At 41.9% G+C, this 14,677-nt stretch overlaps 1 gene segment (V, D, J or C); it reads right to left on the bottom strand.

Moving 5' to 3' along the window:
- Positions 1-13,204: 13,204 nt before the first annotated feature.
- LOC120853391 lies at positions 13,205-14,268 on the bottom strand. The segment is given in 2 exon segments: positions 13,205-13,827; positions 14,024-14,268. Coding segments are annotated over 2 exon segments (462 nt in total).
- Positions 14,269-14,677: the final 409 nt, after the last annotated feature.

Below are 14,677 nucleotides of genomic sequence, written 5' to 3'. Positions count from 1 at the left end.
TTGTATTTCTTTTTTCCAACTATTACCACCCTCAAGTGCTGCAATAAATGTTTCAAGCTTCTCTCCTGAGCAGAGGCCAGAATGAAGTGAAAGAGTAAGCTAGGTGGCTACTTGGAGGAAAGGCACTCAAGGTACAGGAAGAAGAGCTGCAGAGACCCCAGGGCAGGAAAGCAGTTGCCATGTCAGAGCAACATCAAGTGTGGTGAAGGTGGAGAGAGTAATGAGGAGACAGTGACTCATGTCAGAGAGGGGGCAGGGAACCAGATGGAGTAGTCTTACAGGTTGCAGTAAGAATCTGCTTTTCATCTCAGTGAGATGAAAAACCACTGGAGAGTTGTGAGCATGGAAGCCACATGATCTGAATTATGTTCTCAGAAGCTCACTCTGCTGGGTGGAGACCAGACTGAAGAGGGCCAAGAAGGAAGGAAGAGAGATAAAGTAAGATTATTATTGCCACCCCCAGGCAAGAGAGGAGAGTGGCTTGGATCAGGTAAGAGCAGAGTTGGAAGTGAAAAGTGATGAATTCTGGGCCTGGTTTGAAGAAAGAGCTAATTGACTTTCCTAACAGATCAAATGGCAATATGAGAAAAATTGAGGAGATAAGGGCAACTTCAAGGTTTCTGACCAAGGTGATTAGAGAATTTCATAGACAGAGCTGCCTTTTGCCTAAACGAGGATGAATTCACAAAAAACAGTTGGGAGGTATGGAGGGTGAAGTAGCTGGAGTGGTGGAAATCAGGAGATCACCTAGAGATATACCAAGAAGATGCACCAATGGGGATGTCAGATAGATCATTTAATATACAAGTTCAGAAATCAGAGGAGCCAGGTGGGTTTCAGATATAAATGCTGATATTTAAATAGTTTTTAAAGCCAAGAGACTGGATACAATTAGCTGGAAATAAATTGTTTGTAGAAAGTAGAGTTCTAAGAATAAGTTCTTGAGGCATTCCAATGTTTAGAGATCAGGGGGATGAAGCAAAAGCCCTCAGAGGAGACTGAGAAGGAGCCACTGAAAACAGGAAAAGAACCAAGAAGGTGCTTGGTCTGTAAATCTAAATAAAGAATTTTAAGAGCGGAGCGTTCTGTAATCTCAAATGTCGTCATTATTTGGTATGAAAGTCATGTGTTGAAACTCTAATCCCCCAATGTCATTGCATTTGAAGCTGGGGCCTTTGAGAGGCAGTTAGGGTGGAGCCCTCGCCATGGGATTCATGCCTTTATAAGAGATGCAAGACAGGCTGTTTCTCTCTCTACTCTCCATGTGAAGCTACAATGAGAAGTGAGCTGCTGGGGTCCAGCCCCAGTGGATCCAGGGAATTCGAAGGTGGGGACGGCATTGGGGTCTTTGGAAATAACTTATTTAATTACAGATAGAGAGGGATTAGAAGATTAGCAGAGAAAAAGAGGCTGAATAACTTGGTTCACATGGGATACCAATCACCACCTATGTAGGCCGCAGGCGTCTTCCCGTTCTCCCGAAGGAGAGGAGGCACTGAGGCCCTCCCGGTCCAATCTTAGAAGCCCAGGCAAAATTAATAAATTTGGTGGGTACTCATGTACCAGATGGGAATTCGGCCAGAAAATAGTAGGAGAGAAAAAGGTGCTGAATAACTTGGTTTACGTGGGATACCAATAAAATTCCAAGACAAGGAAATTGCACCACCTACGTTGGGCCACCGGTGCCACTTGAATATCGGAAGGTGCCCCTCCTTGGGCTTCTTCTCGCATGGGCTTGAAAACCGGGGCAAATAAGTAGACTTGGAAGGCACCCACGCTCCAGATGGGAATTCAGCCAGAAAAACGGGGAGCAGAAAAGAACGACATGAGGGAATCAGTCTTTCCGGAAACTGATCCGATTTCTTTATTTTGGGGTTTGCTTATATACCTTTTGTTACACATAGGGATGAATACAGAGTCATGCGGGGGTCAGCAGTCCTGACCTTTATCAAAATCAGGTGCTTCACATAAATGTAAAAATAAGGTCTTAGGAATATTACATCATCTTCTGGCCATGAGTGAGACCTGCTGACATTTTATGATCCTTTCTTTCTGATAACCAAAAAACTTATTTCTTCCAAGGGTGTTTTTTCTTAAACCAGGTGCACCCTCCAAATAAAGTTACATTCCTACAGGGTGAGGGTGTAGTGAGTTACAATCAAGAAAGGAATCTATTTAACCCAAGGTTAACATGATTAATCTTAAAGGTTAATACTTATTTCTCCTATATGCTAAAGGTTAATACTTATTTCTTCTATATGTTAGTTATATTCATTATAAGGGCAGGGAACATGGAGATTTAGCAGCAAACATCAGCCCAACAAATGAAAATCCTTTCACCAATGCTCCCCTTAAGATCTATTTAGTCTTAAGATAGTGATAAAGTTACATTTTTACATAGCAAGGACACAGTGATTTATAACAAAGCACAGTAATCTATTACAAAAAAGAAAATCCATTAACTCAAAAAGTCTAGTATTGCTAACATCAAGAACTACTATATTTCCTTTTCTGTATTCCAAATACATTAATTAATATATTCCCAGGTGCCTAAGGATATGGAGGCCTGGTGGCAATCATTGACTCAACAAGAAGAAAAAGCCCTATGCTAATTAAGACTCTCAAAATACTCCAAAACTCTCTGTGCTGTTTATGGTTAAGAGGTAGTAAACAATCATGTGGCAGGAGTATGGATAATCCTGTCACACAAGCTAGTCCATCAGCAGAGAGGTTTGACCTGAGAAATCCTTGTCCTACCCAGAGCAGGGAATTAACAGCAATTATTGACACAACAAATGAAAAACCCTTCACCAATATAATTCCTAACCAACCCACTATACTAATAATTTCTAACTCCCCAAATAATTTGCCTTTATTAAGTCTAAAACATCTCGTGCCTCCCAGATTGGGAGGCTGTAAACAATCACATGTGGCCGGTTGAACCTATACAGGTCGGCTAGATAACCTTCAGAGGAGTCCGTAAGCTGAAACACTCTTGTCACGCCCAGGAATTTTTATTGCCTTGGAGCTGCATGTTTACTCCTTCTCCGAGAGAAACGGTTATGAGGGAGAGCCCCACGTAGAGTCAGAGGCGTAGGTGAGAGCATAAAACAGACTCTGGTTTTGGGGTTAGATGCTCGGGAACAGGGGGTTTCCTGAGGCTTGATCACGCCTTTGCGTATGCCAAGCCTCCTTCCTCATGACCTTTGCCATGGGCGGAGTTCCTCATGCTGGCCCCTGGCATTGAGCAGTCTGTAAACTGGAGAAGGAATCTCACCAGAAACTCACCATGCTGGCACCCTGACCTCAGACTTCCAGCCTCCAGAATGGTGAGAAACAAATAAATCCATGTTGTTTATAACCCACCTGGTCTACTGTACTTTGGTCCAAACAAAGACACTGCTTTAAGTAGTTAAAAATACTAGCTGGAACAATAAATGCATGTAAACACAAATATAAATAGGCACATTTTCCTCTTAAGATACAGAGACAATCTGAATAATATTAAATCTTGTGTAGGAGACATAAAAATAATGCAATGAAGGGATGGAAATGTTAAAAGTCTGTGATTGGGCTCCCTGCTGGACTCAGGTGATTCAGCGAGCATCACATTCAAAAAAGGAAGGATGGATATGAGTGTCATAGCAGATAAGGGATGGGGAGAGATTATTCCTTTGTTTGGTGCTAAAGGGGAAAGAGTAAATTAGATCAGGGACTTTTACTTAACATCAGAATGGAACATGTAACGTTAATTATTTAATCAATGCAAATTAATAGAAAACAACAATTTTCTTTGTCAGTCAGAAAGTCTAAATATGACTCAGTCTCAGGTGAACAACTTTGATATTTGTTAAAGCCATAAAGAAAAAAATGACTTGGGCACCACATGTTTATGTGCAGAAAGGGAAAGTCCCTTTCCAGTTGTCAATGGTCAGAACAGACAGGTATACAGCGCTACATTAAGGGGACCTCACACTAAGGAGAATGTAAACCGAGGAGTATCTGCAGAGAAACCTGAGCTACATTCTAACAGTAAAGAAACTATAGCACATGTATAAATGATTCTGGAAAGAATTGTGAGAAAAAGAAGAGTACACTTACATAAACTCAATAAAGCGGGAAGGAGTGAAGCCAGGAGAGCAGGAATGAGAAGAACTTCTGTAGGTACAGAGGACACAGCAGTAAATTGATGCAGACACTCAACACAGCAAAGCAATTAGCATCCCATGCAGGTAGGAGGAGGGTCTGCATTCAAGGGGCACTCCTTCTGTGGTCTAACAAGAAGATGCAACTCTAAAGGGGAAAGGCTTCCCTACCCAACTTATTTTAGCCTAGAGAACACTGACACCTAATGCTGAAAAAAGTAAGCAGAGAAACCTCTGCTGAAATGAAAGTCTGGTCAGCTGGGGTCCTTTTGACAAGGTCAAAACAACTTCCTTCTTTCTGAGCACTCTGTTGACTTGTACCAGTTTGAAATTAGTTCTCCATTGTGCTTCTATTTACTTCTTGATCCTATTGATAGATTTTCTTTCACATGTAAGACCAAATCATATGGTCAGTTTGAAAGTTTATATTAAAATAAAAAAGGGACCTAATTAAAATTAAAAGCTTTTGCACAACAAAGGAAACTATAAGCAAGGTGGAAAGACAGCCTTCAGAATGGGAGAAAATAATAGCAAATGAAGCAACTGACAAAGAACTAATCCCAAAAATATACAAGCAACTCCTGCAGCTCAATTCCAGAAAAATAAGTGACCCAAACAAACAATGGGCCGAAGAACTAAACAGACATTTCTCCAAAGAAGACATACAGATGGCTAACAAACATATGAAAAAATGCACAACATCACTCACTATCAGAGAAATGTAAATCAAAACCACAATGAGGTACCATTTCACGCCAGTCAGAAAGGCTGTAATCCAAAAGTCTGCAAACAAATAAATGCTGGAGAGGGTGTGGAGAAAGGGAGACCCTCTTACACTGTTGGTGGGAATGCAAACTAGTACAGCCACTATGGAGAACAGTGTGGAGATTCCTTTAAAAACTGGAAAGAGAACTGCCTTATGACCCAGCAATCCCACTGCTGGGCATACACAATGAGGAAACCAGAATTGAAAGGGATATGGAAGCAACCTAGATGTCCATCACCAGACAAATGGATAAGAAAGCTGTGGTACATATACACAATGGAATATTGCTCAGCAATTAAAAACAATATATCTGAATCAGTTCTAATGAGGTGGATGAAACGGGAGCCTATTATAGAGAGTGAAGTAAGCCAGAAAGAAAAACACCAACACAGTATCACTTCAGTTCAGTTCAGTTCAGTCGCTCAGTCGTGTCCGTCTCTTTGCAACCCCATGAATCGCAGCACGCCAGGCCTCCCTGTCCTACCAACTCCCAGAGGTCACTGAGACTCACGTCCATCGAGTCAGTGATGCCATCCAGCCATCTCATCCTCTGTCGTCCCCTTCTCCTCCTGCCCCCAATCCCTCCCAGCTTCAGAGTCTTTTCCAATGAGTCAACTCTTCTCATGAGGTGGCCAAAGTACTGGAGTTTCAGCTTTGGCATCATTCCCTCCAAAGAAATCCCAGGGCTGATCTCCTTCAGAATGGACTGGTTGGATTTCCTTGCAGTCCAAGGGACTCTCAAGAGTCTTCTCCAACACCACAGTTCAAAAGCATCAATTCTTCAGCACTCAGCCTTCTTCACAGTCCAACTCTCACATCCATACATGACCACAGGAAAAAGCTAGCCTTGACTAGATGGACTTTGGTTGCAAAGTAATATCTTTTCAAAATGCTATCTAGGTTGGTCATAACTTTTCTTCCAAGGAGTAAGTGTCTTTTAATTGCATGGCTGAGATCACCATCTGCAGTGCTTTTGGAGCCCCCCAAAATACAGTCTGACACTGTTTCTACTGTTTCCTCATCTATTTCCCATAAAGTGATGGGACTGGATGCCATGATCTTAGTTTTCTGAATGTTGAGCTTTAAGCCAACTTTCCCACTCTCCTCTTTCACTTTCATCAAGAGGCTTTTTAGTTCTTCTTCACTTTCTGCCATAAGGGTGGTGTCATCTGCATATCTGAGGTTACTGATATTTCTCCCGGCAATCTTGATTCCAGCTTGCGCTTCTTCTAGCCCAGCGTTTCTCATGATGTACTCTGCATAGAAGTTAAATAAGCAGGGTGACAATATACAGCCTTGACGTACTCCTTTTCCTTTTTGGAACCAGTCTGTTGTTCCATGTCCACTTCTAACTGTTGCTTCCTGACCTGCATATAGGTTTTTCAAGAGGCAGGTCAGGTGGTTTGGTATTCCTATCTCTTTCAGAATTGTCTGCAGTTTATTGTGATCCACACAGTCAAAGGCTTTGGCATAGTCAAGAAAGCAGAAATTGATGTTTTTCTGGAACTCTCTTGCTTTTTCGACCACCCAGCGGATGTTGGCAATTTGATCTCTGGTTCCTCTGCCTTTTCAAAAACCAGCTTGAACATCTGGAAGTTCACGGTTCATGTATTGCTGAAGCCTGGCTTGGAGAAGTTTGAGCATTACTTTACTGTCGTGTGAGATGAGTGCAATTGTGCAGTAGTTTGAGCATTCTTTTGCATTGCCTTTCTTTGGGATTGGAATGAAAAGTGACCTTTTCCAGTCCTGTGGCCACTGCTGAGTTTTCCAAATTTGCTGGCATATTGAGTGCAGCACTTTCACAGCATCATCTTTCAGGATTTGAAACTGCTCAACTGGAATTCCATCACTTCCACTAGCTTTGGTTGTAGTGATGCTTTCTAAGGCCCACTTGACTTCACATTCCAGAATGTCTGGCTCTAGGTGAGTGATCACACCATCGTGGTTTTCCACATCATGAAGATCTTTTTTGTACAGTTCTTCTGTGTATTCTTGCCACCTATTCTTAATACCTTCTGCCCCTGTTAGATCCATACCATTTCTGCCCTTTATCAAGCCTATCTTTGCATGAAATGTTCCCTTTGTATCTATCTCTACTTTTCTTGAAGAGATCTCTAGTCTTTCCCATTCTGTTGTTTTCCTCTATTTACTATCACATATATATGGGAATTAGAAAGATGATAATTATAACCCTTTATGCGAGACAGCAAAAGAGACACAGATGTATAGAACAGTATTTTGGACTCTGTGGGAGAGAGTGAGGGTGGGATGATTTGGGAGAATGGCATTGAAACATGTATATTATCATATGTGAAAAGAATCACCAGTCCAGGTTCGATGCATGATACAGAGTGCTCGACGCTGGTGGACTGGGATGACCCAGAGGGATGGGATGGGGAGGGAGGTGGGAGGGGGGTTCGGGATGGGGAACACGTGTACACCTGTGGCATATTCATGTCAATGTATGACAAAACCAATACAATATTGTAATTAGCCTACAATTAAATATATTTATACTTAAAAAAAGAAATTTTATATGATTCAAAATATCTAATCAAACATATGTACTCTCCTCCTTTCTCACCAAACTTCCCACTGGGATAAAATTTACAAGTATAAACAAGATGATACTAAATCTATAATGTGAAAATAATAAAAACATGAAAGATATCAACAGTTCCCATAAGACAAATAGTATATGCGAGCATTCTGATGGGTGAGACAGAGAGGGAGAGAGCACAGCCCAGAAAGAACTATAAGAAGATTTTATTGGACATGCAAGTGAAGGAAACTTACTCCTTAGGAATCTATGGAGATTCTGGACTGAGAAAAGATAAGTGTGATGGAGGGCAGGGGGGACAGCACATGGGGATGAATTGAAGGTCACTATGTGGAATAGTTATACTAGTCTCCCTGGTACTGGACCTATATGTGAGAAGCATAGTAGGCTAACCTGTATGTGGGCACCTGATGTTCACTAAAGTTGAAACACCAGGAATGCTATTTTTTCCTTTGAGTACTTAACAGAGCTAAGTGAAGTGAAGTCGCTCAGTTGTGTCCAACTCTTTGCGACCCCATGGACTGTAGCCTACCGGCTCCTCCGTCCACGGGATTTTCCAGGCAATAGTACTGGAATGGATTGCCATTTCCTTCTCCAGGGGATCTTCCCAACCCAGGGATTGAACCCAGGTCTCCCGCATTGTAGACAGATGCTTTACCATCTGAGCTACCAGAGAAGTAACAGAGCTAAGCCACCTTCAAACTGATATTAGGTGGAGAGGAGAGGAAGAAACAAGTTAATAAGCAGGTCCCTGCTCATTCATCCTAAAAACAAGCCTGCCAAGTAACACGGTAAGTCCACATGGCCAGACTACTGGCCAAGAATCCCTTTCAGGAAGAAACTTTGTGGAGAACAGGGACACAATGACATAAGAAGTCCATCCCACTGCCCAGTTCTTCATTCTTAAATATAAACCAAGAACAAAGTAACACTAGTCATTAATAAGAGCAGATGGCGTCTCTTTCCATACCTTAAAGCACCAAGTCATCAGCTGTGAATATGAGTCATTATACCTGGAACCAAAGTTGTGGCAGAATGTCATGCTTTATGGTCTTGTATGGAAACGCATGTTTGGAGAATGACCAAAGGACCTAAGAGAATAATATAATGGGTCCTTGGTCACTACTCAAAAAATCTGAAGTCTTACCTTTGAATAATAATTCTTTATATTTTTAAAAATTTTTCTCTCTTAAGTTCTTTACCATACATTATTTTAATTTTTCCAGATTGGTAAGAAATAGAAAGGGCTTCCTGGTGACTCAGATGGTAAAGAATCCACCTGCAATTTGGGAGACTTGGGTTCAATCCCTGCAATTTAGGAGACCTTGGGAAGACCCTCTGGAGAAGGGAATGGTTACCCACTCCAGTACTCTGACCTGGAGAATTCCATGGACAGAGGAGCCTGGCAGGCTACAGTTCATGGGGTCTCAAAGAGTTGGACACAACTGAGCAGCTAACACTTTGACTTTTCACTTTTCCCAATTAACAAGAAGATTCTGGCCTGGAGAATTTCATAGACTGTATAGTCCATGAGGTCACAAAAAGTTGGACATGACTGAGTGACTCACTTTCACTTTCAAGAAATAGAGAAAGAAATTAACTTTTAAAATGCAATAATTTTAAAGCCTACCATTTATTGAATGCACTCACATAACAAGAGAGTTCCATGCTAGTAGCAGACACTGCTGGTGCTCAACCTAGACCCCCTTTTCCAGGCCAGTGGACCCAATTCCCAGTTGCTGCAAATGTTGGCTATGCTTGGCTCATAGCTGCCTTCTTTCCCAGAAAACTGATCTACACCAATAAACGTAACCATTCTCCAGTAGAGTATACCCATGCTCCAATGAGTGCCTTATTCTAAGATCAGCTGTATTGCCCCATTGACTCAAGGTGGGAGGGATCAATTCTGTGGGGCATTTCATGCTCCAGAGACCCCCATGAAGTCAGGCTGGATCAAGAGTTCAGCTCAGCCACATTCATTTTTACCCTCTTCCCCTCCTCACTTAACTTCAGTTCAGTTCAGTTCAGTCACTCAGTAGTGTCCGACTCTTTGCGACCCCATGAATCGCAGCATGCCAGGCCTCCCTGTCCATCACCATCTCTCAGAGTTCACTCAGACTCACGTCCATCGAGTCAGTGATGCCATCCAGCCATCTCATCCTGGGTCGTCCCCTTCTCCTCCTGCCCCCAATCTCTCCCAACATCAGAGTCTTTTCCAATGAGTCAACTCTTCTCATGAGGTGTCCAAAGTACTGGAGCTTCAGCTTTAGCATCATTCCTTCCAAAGAAATCCCAGGGCTGATCTCCTTCAGAATGGACTGGTTGGATTTCCTTGCAGTCCAAGGGACTCTCAAGAGTCTTCTCCAACACCACAGCTCAAACGCATCAATTCTTCAGCGCTCAGCCTTCTTCACAGTCCAACTCTCACATCCATACATGACCACAGGAAAAACCATAGCCTTGACTAGACGGACCTTAGTCGGCAAAGTAATGTCTCTGCTTTTGAATATACTGTCTAGGTTGGTCATAACTTTTCTTCCAAGGAGTAAGCATCTTTTAATTTCATGGCTGCAGTCACCATCTGCAGTGATTTTGGAGCCCCCCAAAATAAAGTCTGACCCTGTTTCCACTGGTTCCCCATCTATTTCCCATGAAGTGATGAGACCAGATGCCATGATCTTAGTTTTCTGAATGTTGAGCTTTCAGCCAACTTTTTCACTCTCCTCTTTCACTTTCATCAAGAGGCTTTTTAGCTCCTCTTCACTTTCTGCCATAAGGGTGGTGTCATCTGCATATCTGAGGTTATTGATATTTCTCCCGGCAATCTTGAGTCCAGCTTGTGTTTCGTCCAGTCCAGTGTTTCTCATGATGTACTCTGAATAGAAGTTAAATAAGCAGGGTGACAATATACAGCCTTGACGTACTCCTTTTCCTTTTGGAACCAGTCTGTTGTTCCATGTCCAGTTCTAACTGTTGCTTCCTGACCTGCATACAGATTTCTCAAGAGGCAGGTCAGGTGGTCTGGTATTCCATGTCTTTCAGAATTTTCCACAGTTTATTATGATCCACACAGTCAAAGGCTTTGGCATAGTCAAAAAAGCAGAAATGGATGTTTTTCTGGAACTCTCTTGCTTTTTCCATGATCTAGCAGATGTTGAAAATTTGATCTCTGGAAGAAATAGAGGAAAACAACAGAATGGGAAAGACTAGAGATCTCTTCAAGAAAATTAGAGATACCAAGGGAACATTTCATGCAAAGATGGGCTCGATAAAGGACAGAAATAGTATGGACCTAACAGAAGCAGAAGATATTAAGAAGAGGTGGCAATAATACATGGAAGAACTGTACAAAAAAGATCTTCACGACTCAGATAATCATGATGATGTGATCATTAAACTAGAGCCAGACATCTTGGAATGTGGAGTCAAGTGGGCCTTAGAAAGCATCACTACAACCAAAGCTAGTGGAGGTGATGGAATTCCAGTTGAGCTGTTTCAAATCCTAAAAGATGATGCTGTGAAAGTGCTGCACTCAGTATGCCAGCAAATTTGGAAAACTCAGCAGTGGCCACAGGACTGGAAAAGGTCAGTTTTCATTCCAATTCCAAAGAAAGACAATGCAAAAGAATGCTCAAACTACCGCACAATTGCACTCATCTCACATGCTAGTAAAGTAATGCTCAAAATTCTCCAAGCCAGACTTCAGCAATACACGAACCATGAACTCCCTGATGTTCAAGCTGGTTTTAGAAAAGGCAGAGGAACCAGAGATCAAATTGCCAACATCCGCTGGATCATGGAAAAAGCAAACACTTAACTTGCTTTTCTCAAAATAAGATGGGTGTCAGAAATCCCAACTTTGGCTTTGTTAAGGAAGTCAATCTAAGACAATATGCTACCTCACTTAATCCTAAACCTATCCTGAAATACATATGAGTATAACCTGAAATCAAGTCACTCATTAGCAACAAAAGACAATCAGACCAGCATCACAAACCAGGTTTTTTCCAGTGGCACCAGAAGACACACAAGTGGAAAGAGAATTCGAGTATCTTGAGCTCAATACATTTCATGCTCTTTTTGATTGCCTTTCAAGTGCTTTTTCCATGATTTGGAAATATTCTGAGTCATAATTTTCCAGACTGAGAATTTGAAGCAAATTCCAATTAGATTACATCCTTCTTTGCATGCTAAGTTGTTTCAGTTGTGTCTGATTCTGTGCGACCCCATGGGCTGTAGCCTTTTATGCTTTTACATCCTTTTAGCCAGTGACTATGTGAACAAAACTGAGTAAAAATCTTAATTAGTCATTTCCAGCTTTTCCCGCTCTTTGGACTAAATAAACAATGTCATGTCTAACAGACCACTACTTCAGCTTTACGATAACTGTGACGTGTAATTTTTTTTCCCTGGATCTATTTGTTGTTGTTCAGTTACTCAGTCATATCTGACTCTTTGCAACCCCATGGACTGTAGCATGCCAGGCTTCCCTGTCCTTCACCATCTCCTGGATCTTGCACAAACTCATGTCTACTGAGTCGTGATGCCATCCAACCTTCTCGTCTTCTGTCATCCCTTTCTCCCCTGCCTTCAATCTTTCCCAGCATCAGGGTCTTCCAATGAGTCAACTCTTTGCATCAGGTGACCAAAGTGTTGAAGCTTCAGGATCAGTCCTTCCAATGAATAGTCAGAGTTAATTTCCTTTAGGATTGACTGGTTTAATCTCCTTGCAGTCCAAGGGACTCTCAAGAGTCTTCAGCACCACAGTTCAAAAGCATCAATTGATTTCCATCAGATCACAAACATTTTTCCTGGACTTTGGCATAAGTTATAGGACAATTTTACAGTGCCAATGAGTCAGGAGAGGGCAGGTATTCATATCCTTGTTGGTATTCCCAGCTCTCTCACCAACATTTTCTAAAACATCCTCAATACCATATGGTCTTTGATAACTGATCCATATAGGTCTTTAATCACCATAACATTGGTTGCTCAGAGACCCTTCTCAGGGAATCTGTACCCCTACACCCTGCTGTGGGCATGGGATATTCTATGGCTGGAGCTAATCCTCTCTACCATCCCCAGCCACAATCAAGTACATAGGAATCAATGCACTCTCCCACAAGGCTCACACCTAGAACTTTGAGTTCTACTCAGCCTTTACTCAAAAATGGTAACAAAAACCTCTGATCTGAATTCCTGCAACTGTCTAGTCTTTTTGTTTCAACCACTTCTCACCTTCTGATGTTAGTCCTTCCATCCACCCACCAAATGTATCCTTATCTAATCCACCAATGGGATTGCAGTTGAAGATGAAGATGAGTGAAGATGAGGTGGCAGATGCATAACTAAAATAATTCATGACTTACAACTTTTTCAAAATAGTTGCTTAAGACTCCTTTCTGGGACTTCCCTGGAGGTCCAGTGGTTAACACTTGGCCTTCCAATGCAGGGAGACTTTCCAATTCTCTTTCCATTTGTGTGCCTTCCAGTCCCTGGTCTGGGGACTAAGATCCCACATGCTTCACAGCCAAAAAGCAAGAAACATAAAATAGAAACAATATTGTAACAAATTCAATAAAGGCTTTAAAAATGGTCCACATTAAAAAAAAAAACCCTTAAAAAAAAGACTTCTGCATTTATGTTTTTCCATTATTTCCTAAAGCAATGAATATCAAACACCATGGGCAAAGAGCAAAATGTACCAGGAACTATGAGGGAGTATCTCAGTTATCATATTAAAATACTGTCATATATAAAAGCATCATAATACCAATTCCAGTGAGTAAAGTTGTGGTACAAAACTAGAGTACAATGAGAAGATTGAAAAATATTTCAGTCATTCAGACCAAACTGTCTCTTTAATTTCCCTTCAGAATCAACTGTTTCAGAATTATGAAAATATTTCCCTAATCAATCAACCTTCTACACTGTTACTCTTAATCTTCATTTACATCTAGAGAGGTGACAGAATGTCTGTGCCCTGCAGCCTAAGCTCTCCAAGAGGCACTGCCAGGGCCTCAGCAGGTTTGGGCACAGGAGGCAGGTGCCTGGGGAGCACTGTGTGCTCACTGCACAGAGGTAGGTGGCTGAGTCTCTGGGCTCGGAGTCTCTGATATGCAGGGAGACATGCTTGTTGGTTTTATTGGACTGTGCTGTAAATTTTCCTTCCTGTTTGTCTTTGTTGGCATACACGGGCAGCAGAAACTCAGGGCCTTTCCCAGGGTACTGTCTGTACCATGCGAAGTACTGAGAATAACTGTCAGAATAAGTGCAGCCGAGAGAGGCGACAGCTCCCTCTGGGACAGGCAGAGACGCCGGGCTCTGCTCCACTGTGTTCTGCTGGCTGCTCACCGCTGTGCAAAGAGTCAAAGAAGGTGGGTTAGATAGTGGATGCCTCCTCTTCAGAATCCAAGTTACCTTTTCACAGGCCTCCCACCTCTACCATCCCTTATTTAAGGGAAATAGTGTTCATGTTTCTCCATGAGCCTAGAAGGGACAATGACTCCAAATAGTGTATTTTATGGTCCCATAGAAATGCCCCAAACTTACAGATTAACTGAAGCCACAGGATCACTAATAAAACTCTTGAGGATTTCATCATTCTTTTCTCCTCTGGTTCACTGAAGATTCAAAATTTAAGCCCTAAAAAAAAAAAAAAAAAAAAAGTGTCAAGCTCAGACATTTCAATTCTTCTGCTTTAGAAATCATAAAAAGAGCCGGTTCTATCAAAGACAAAAGAGACTTTTTTCATTACCTGTGCAACACACCACCGAGCTCCTCCTCTCTCCTCCCACTTTCTCCCTCTCTCTCTTTCTCTCTCTCTCTCTCTCTCTCTCTCTCTCACACACACACACACACACACACACACACACACACAGGAAGGAATATATGAGCAGGGTCCCTGAGAAGACACTGCCATCTTGTGGACTCAAGACCCTGATCAAAGAAATATTTGAAACATAGATCTTTACTATGGGAACTGATGAAAATAAAAATTTCCCACTTTAGTTAAATTAAAAATCTGAGAAGCATATGGTCCAAGTTAGTGTGTGGGGATACAGTGATGTCTACTTGTGTGTTTTACATCAAATGGCAACACTTGTCTGATTAGAAGCAGTTTTATCAAATGGCCACTCTCTCACACTGAAAAACCAGCCCTAAGATATTCTAGTGATAGAAGTCTGGGTGAGGCTCTCATGATTC

This window comes from Oryx dammah, unplaced genomic scaffold (genome assembly GCF_014754425.2).
Source record: "Oryx dammah isolate SB20612 unplaced genomic scaffold, SCBI_Odam_1.1 HiC_scaffold_26, whole genome shotgun sequence".
Lineage (NCBI taxonomy): Eukaryota > Metazoa > Chordata > Mammalia > Artiodactyla > Bovidae > Oryx > Oryx dammah.
This window is presented reverse-complemented; position numbering and strand designations above follow the sequence as displayed.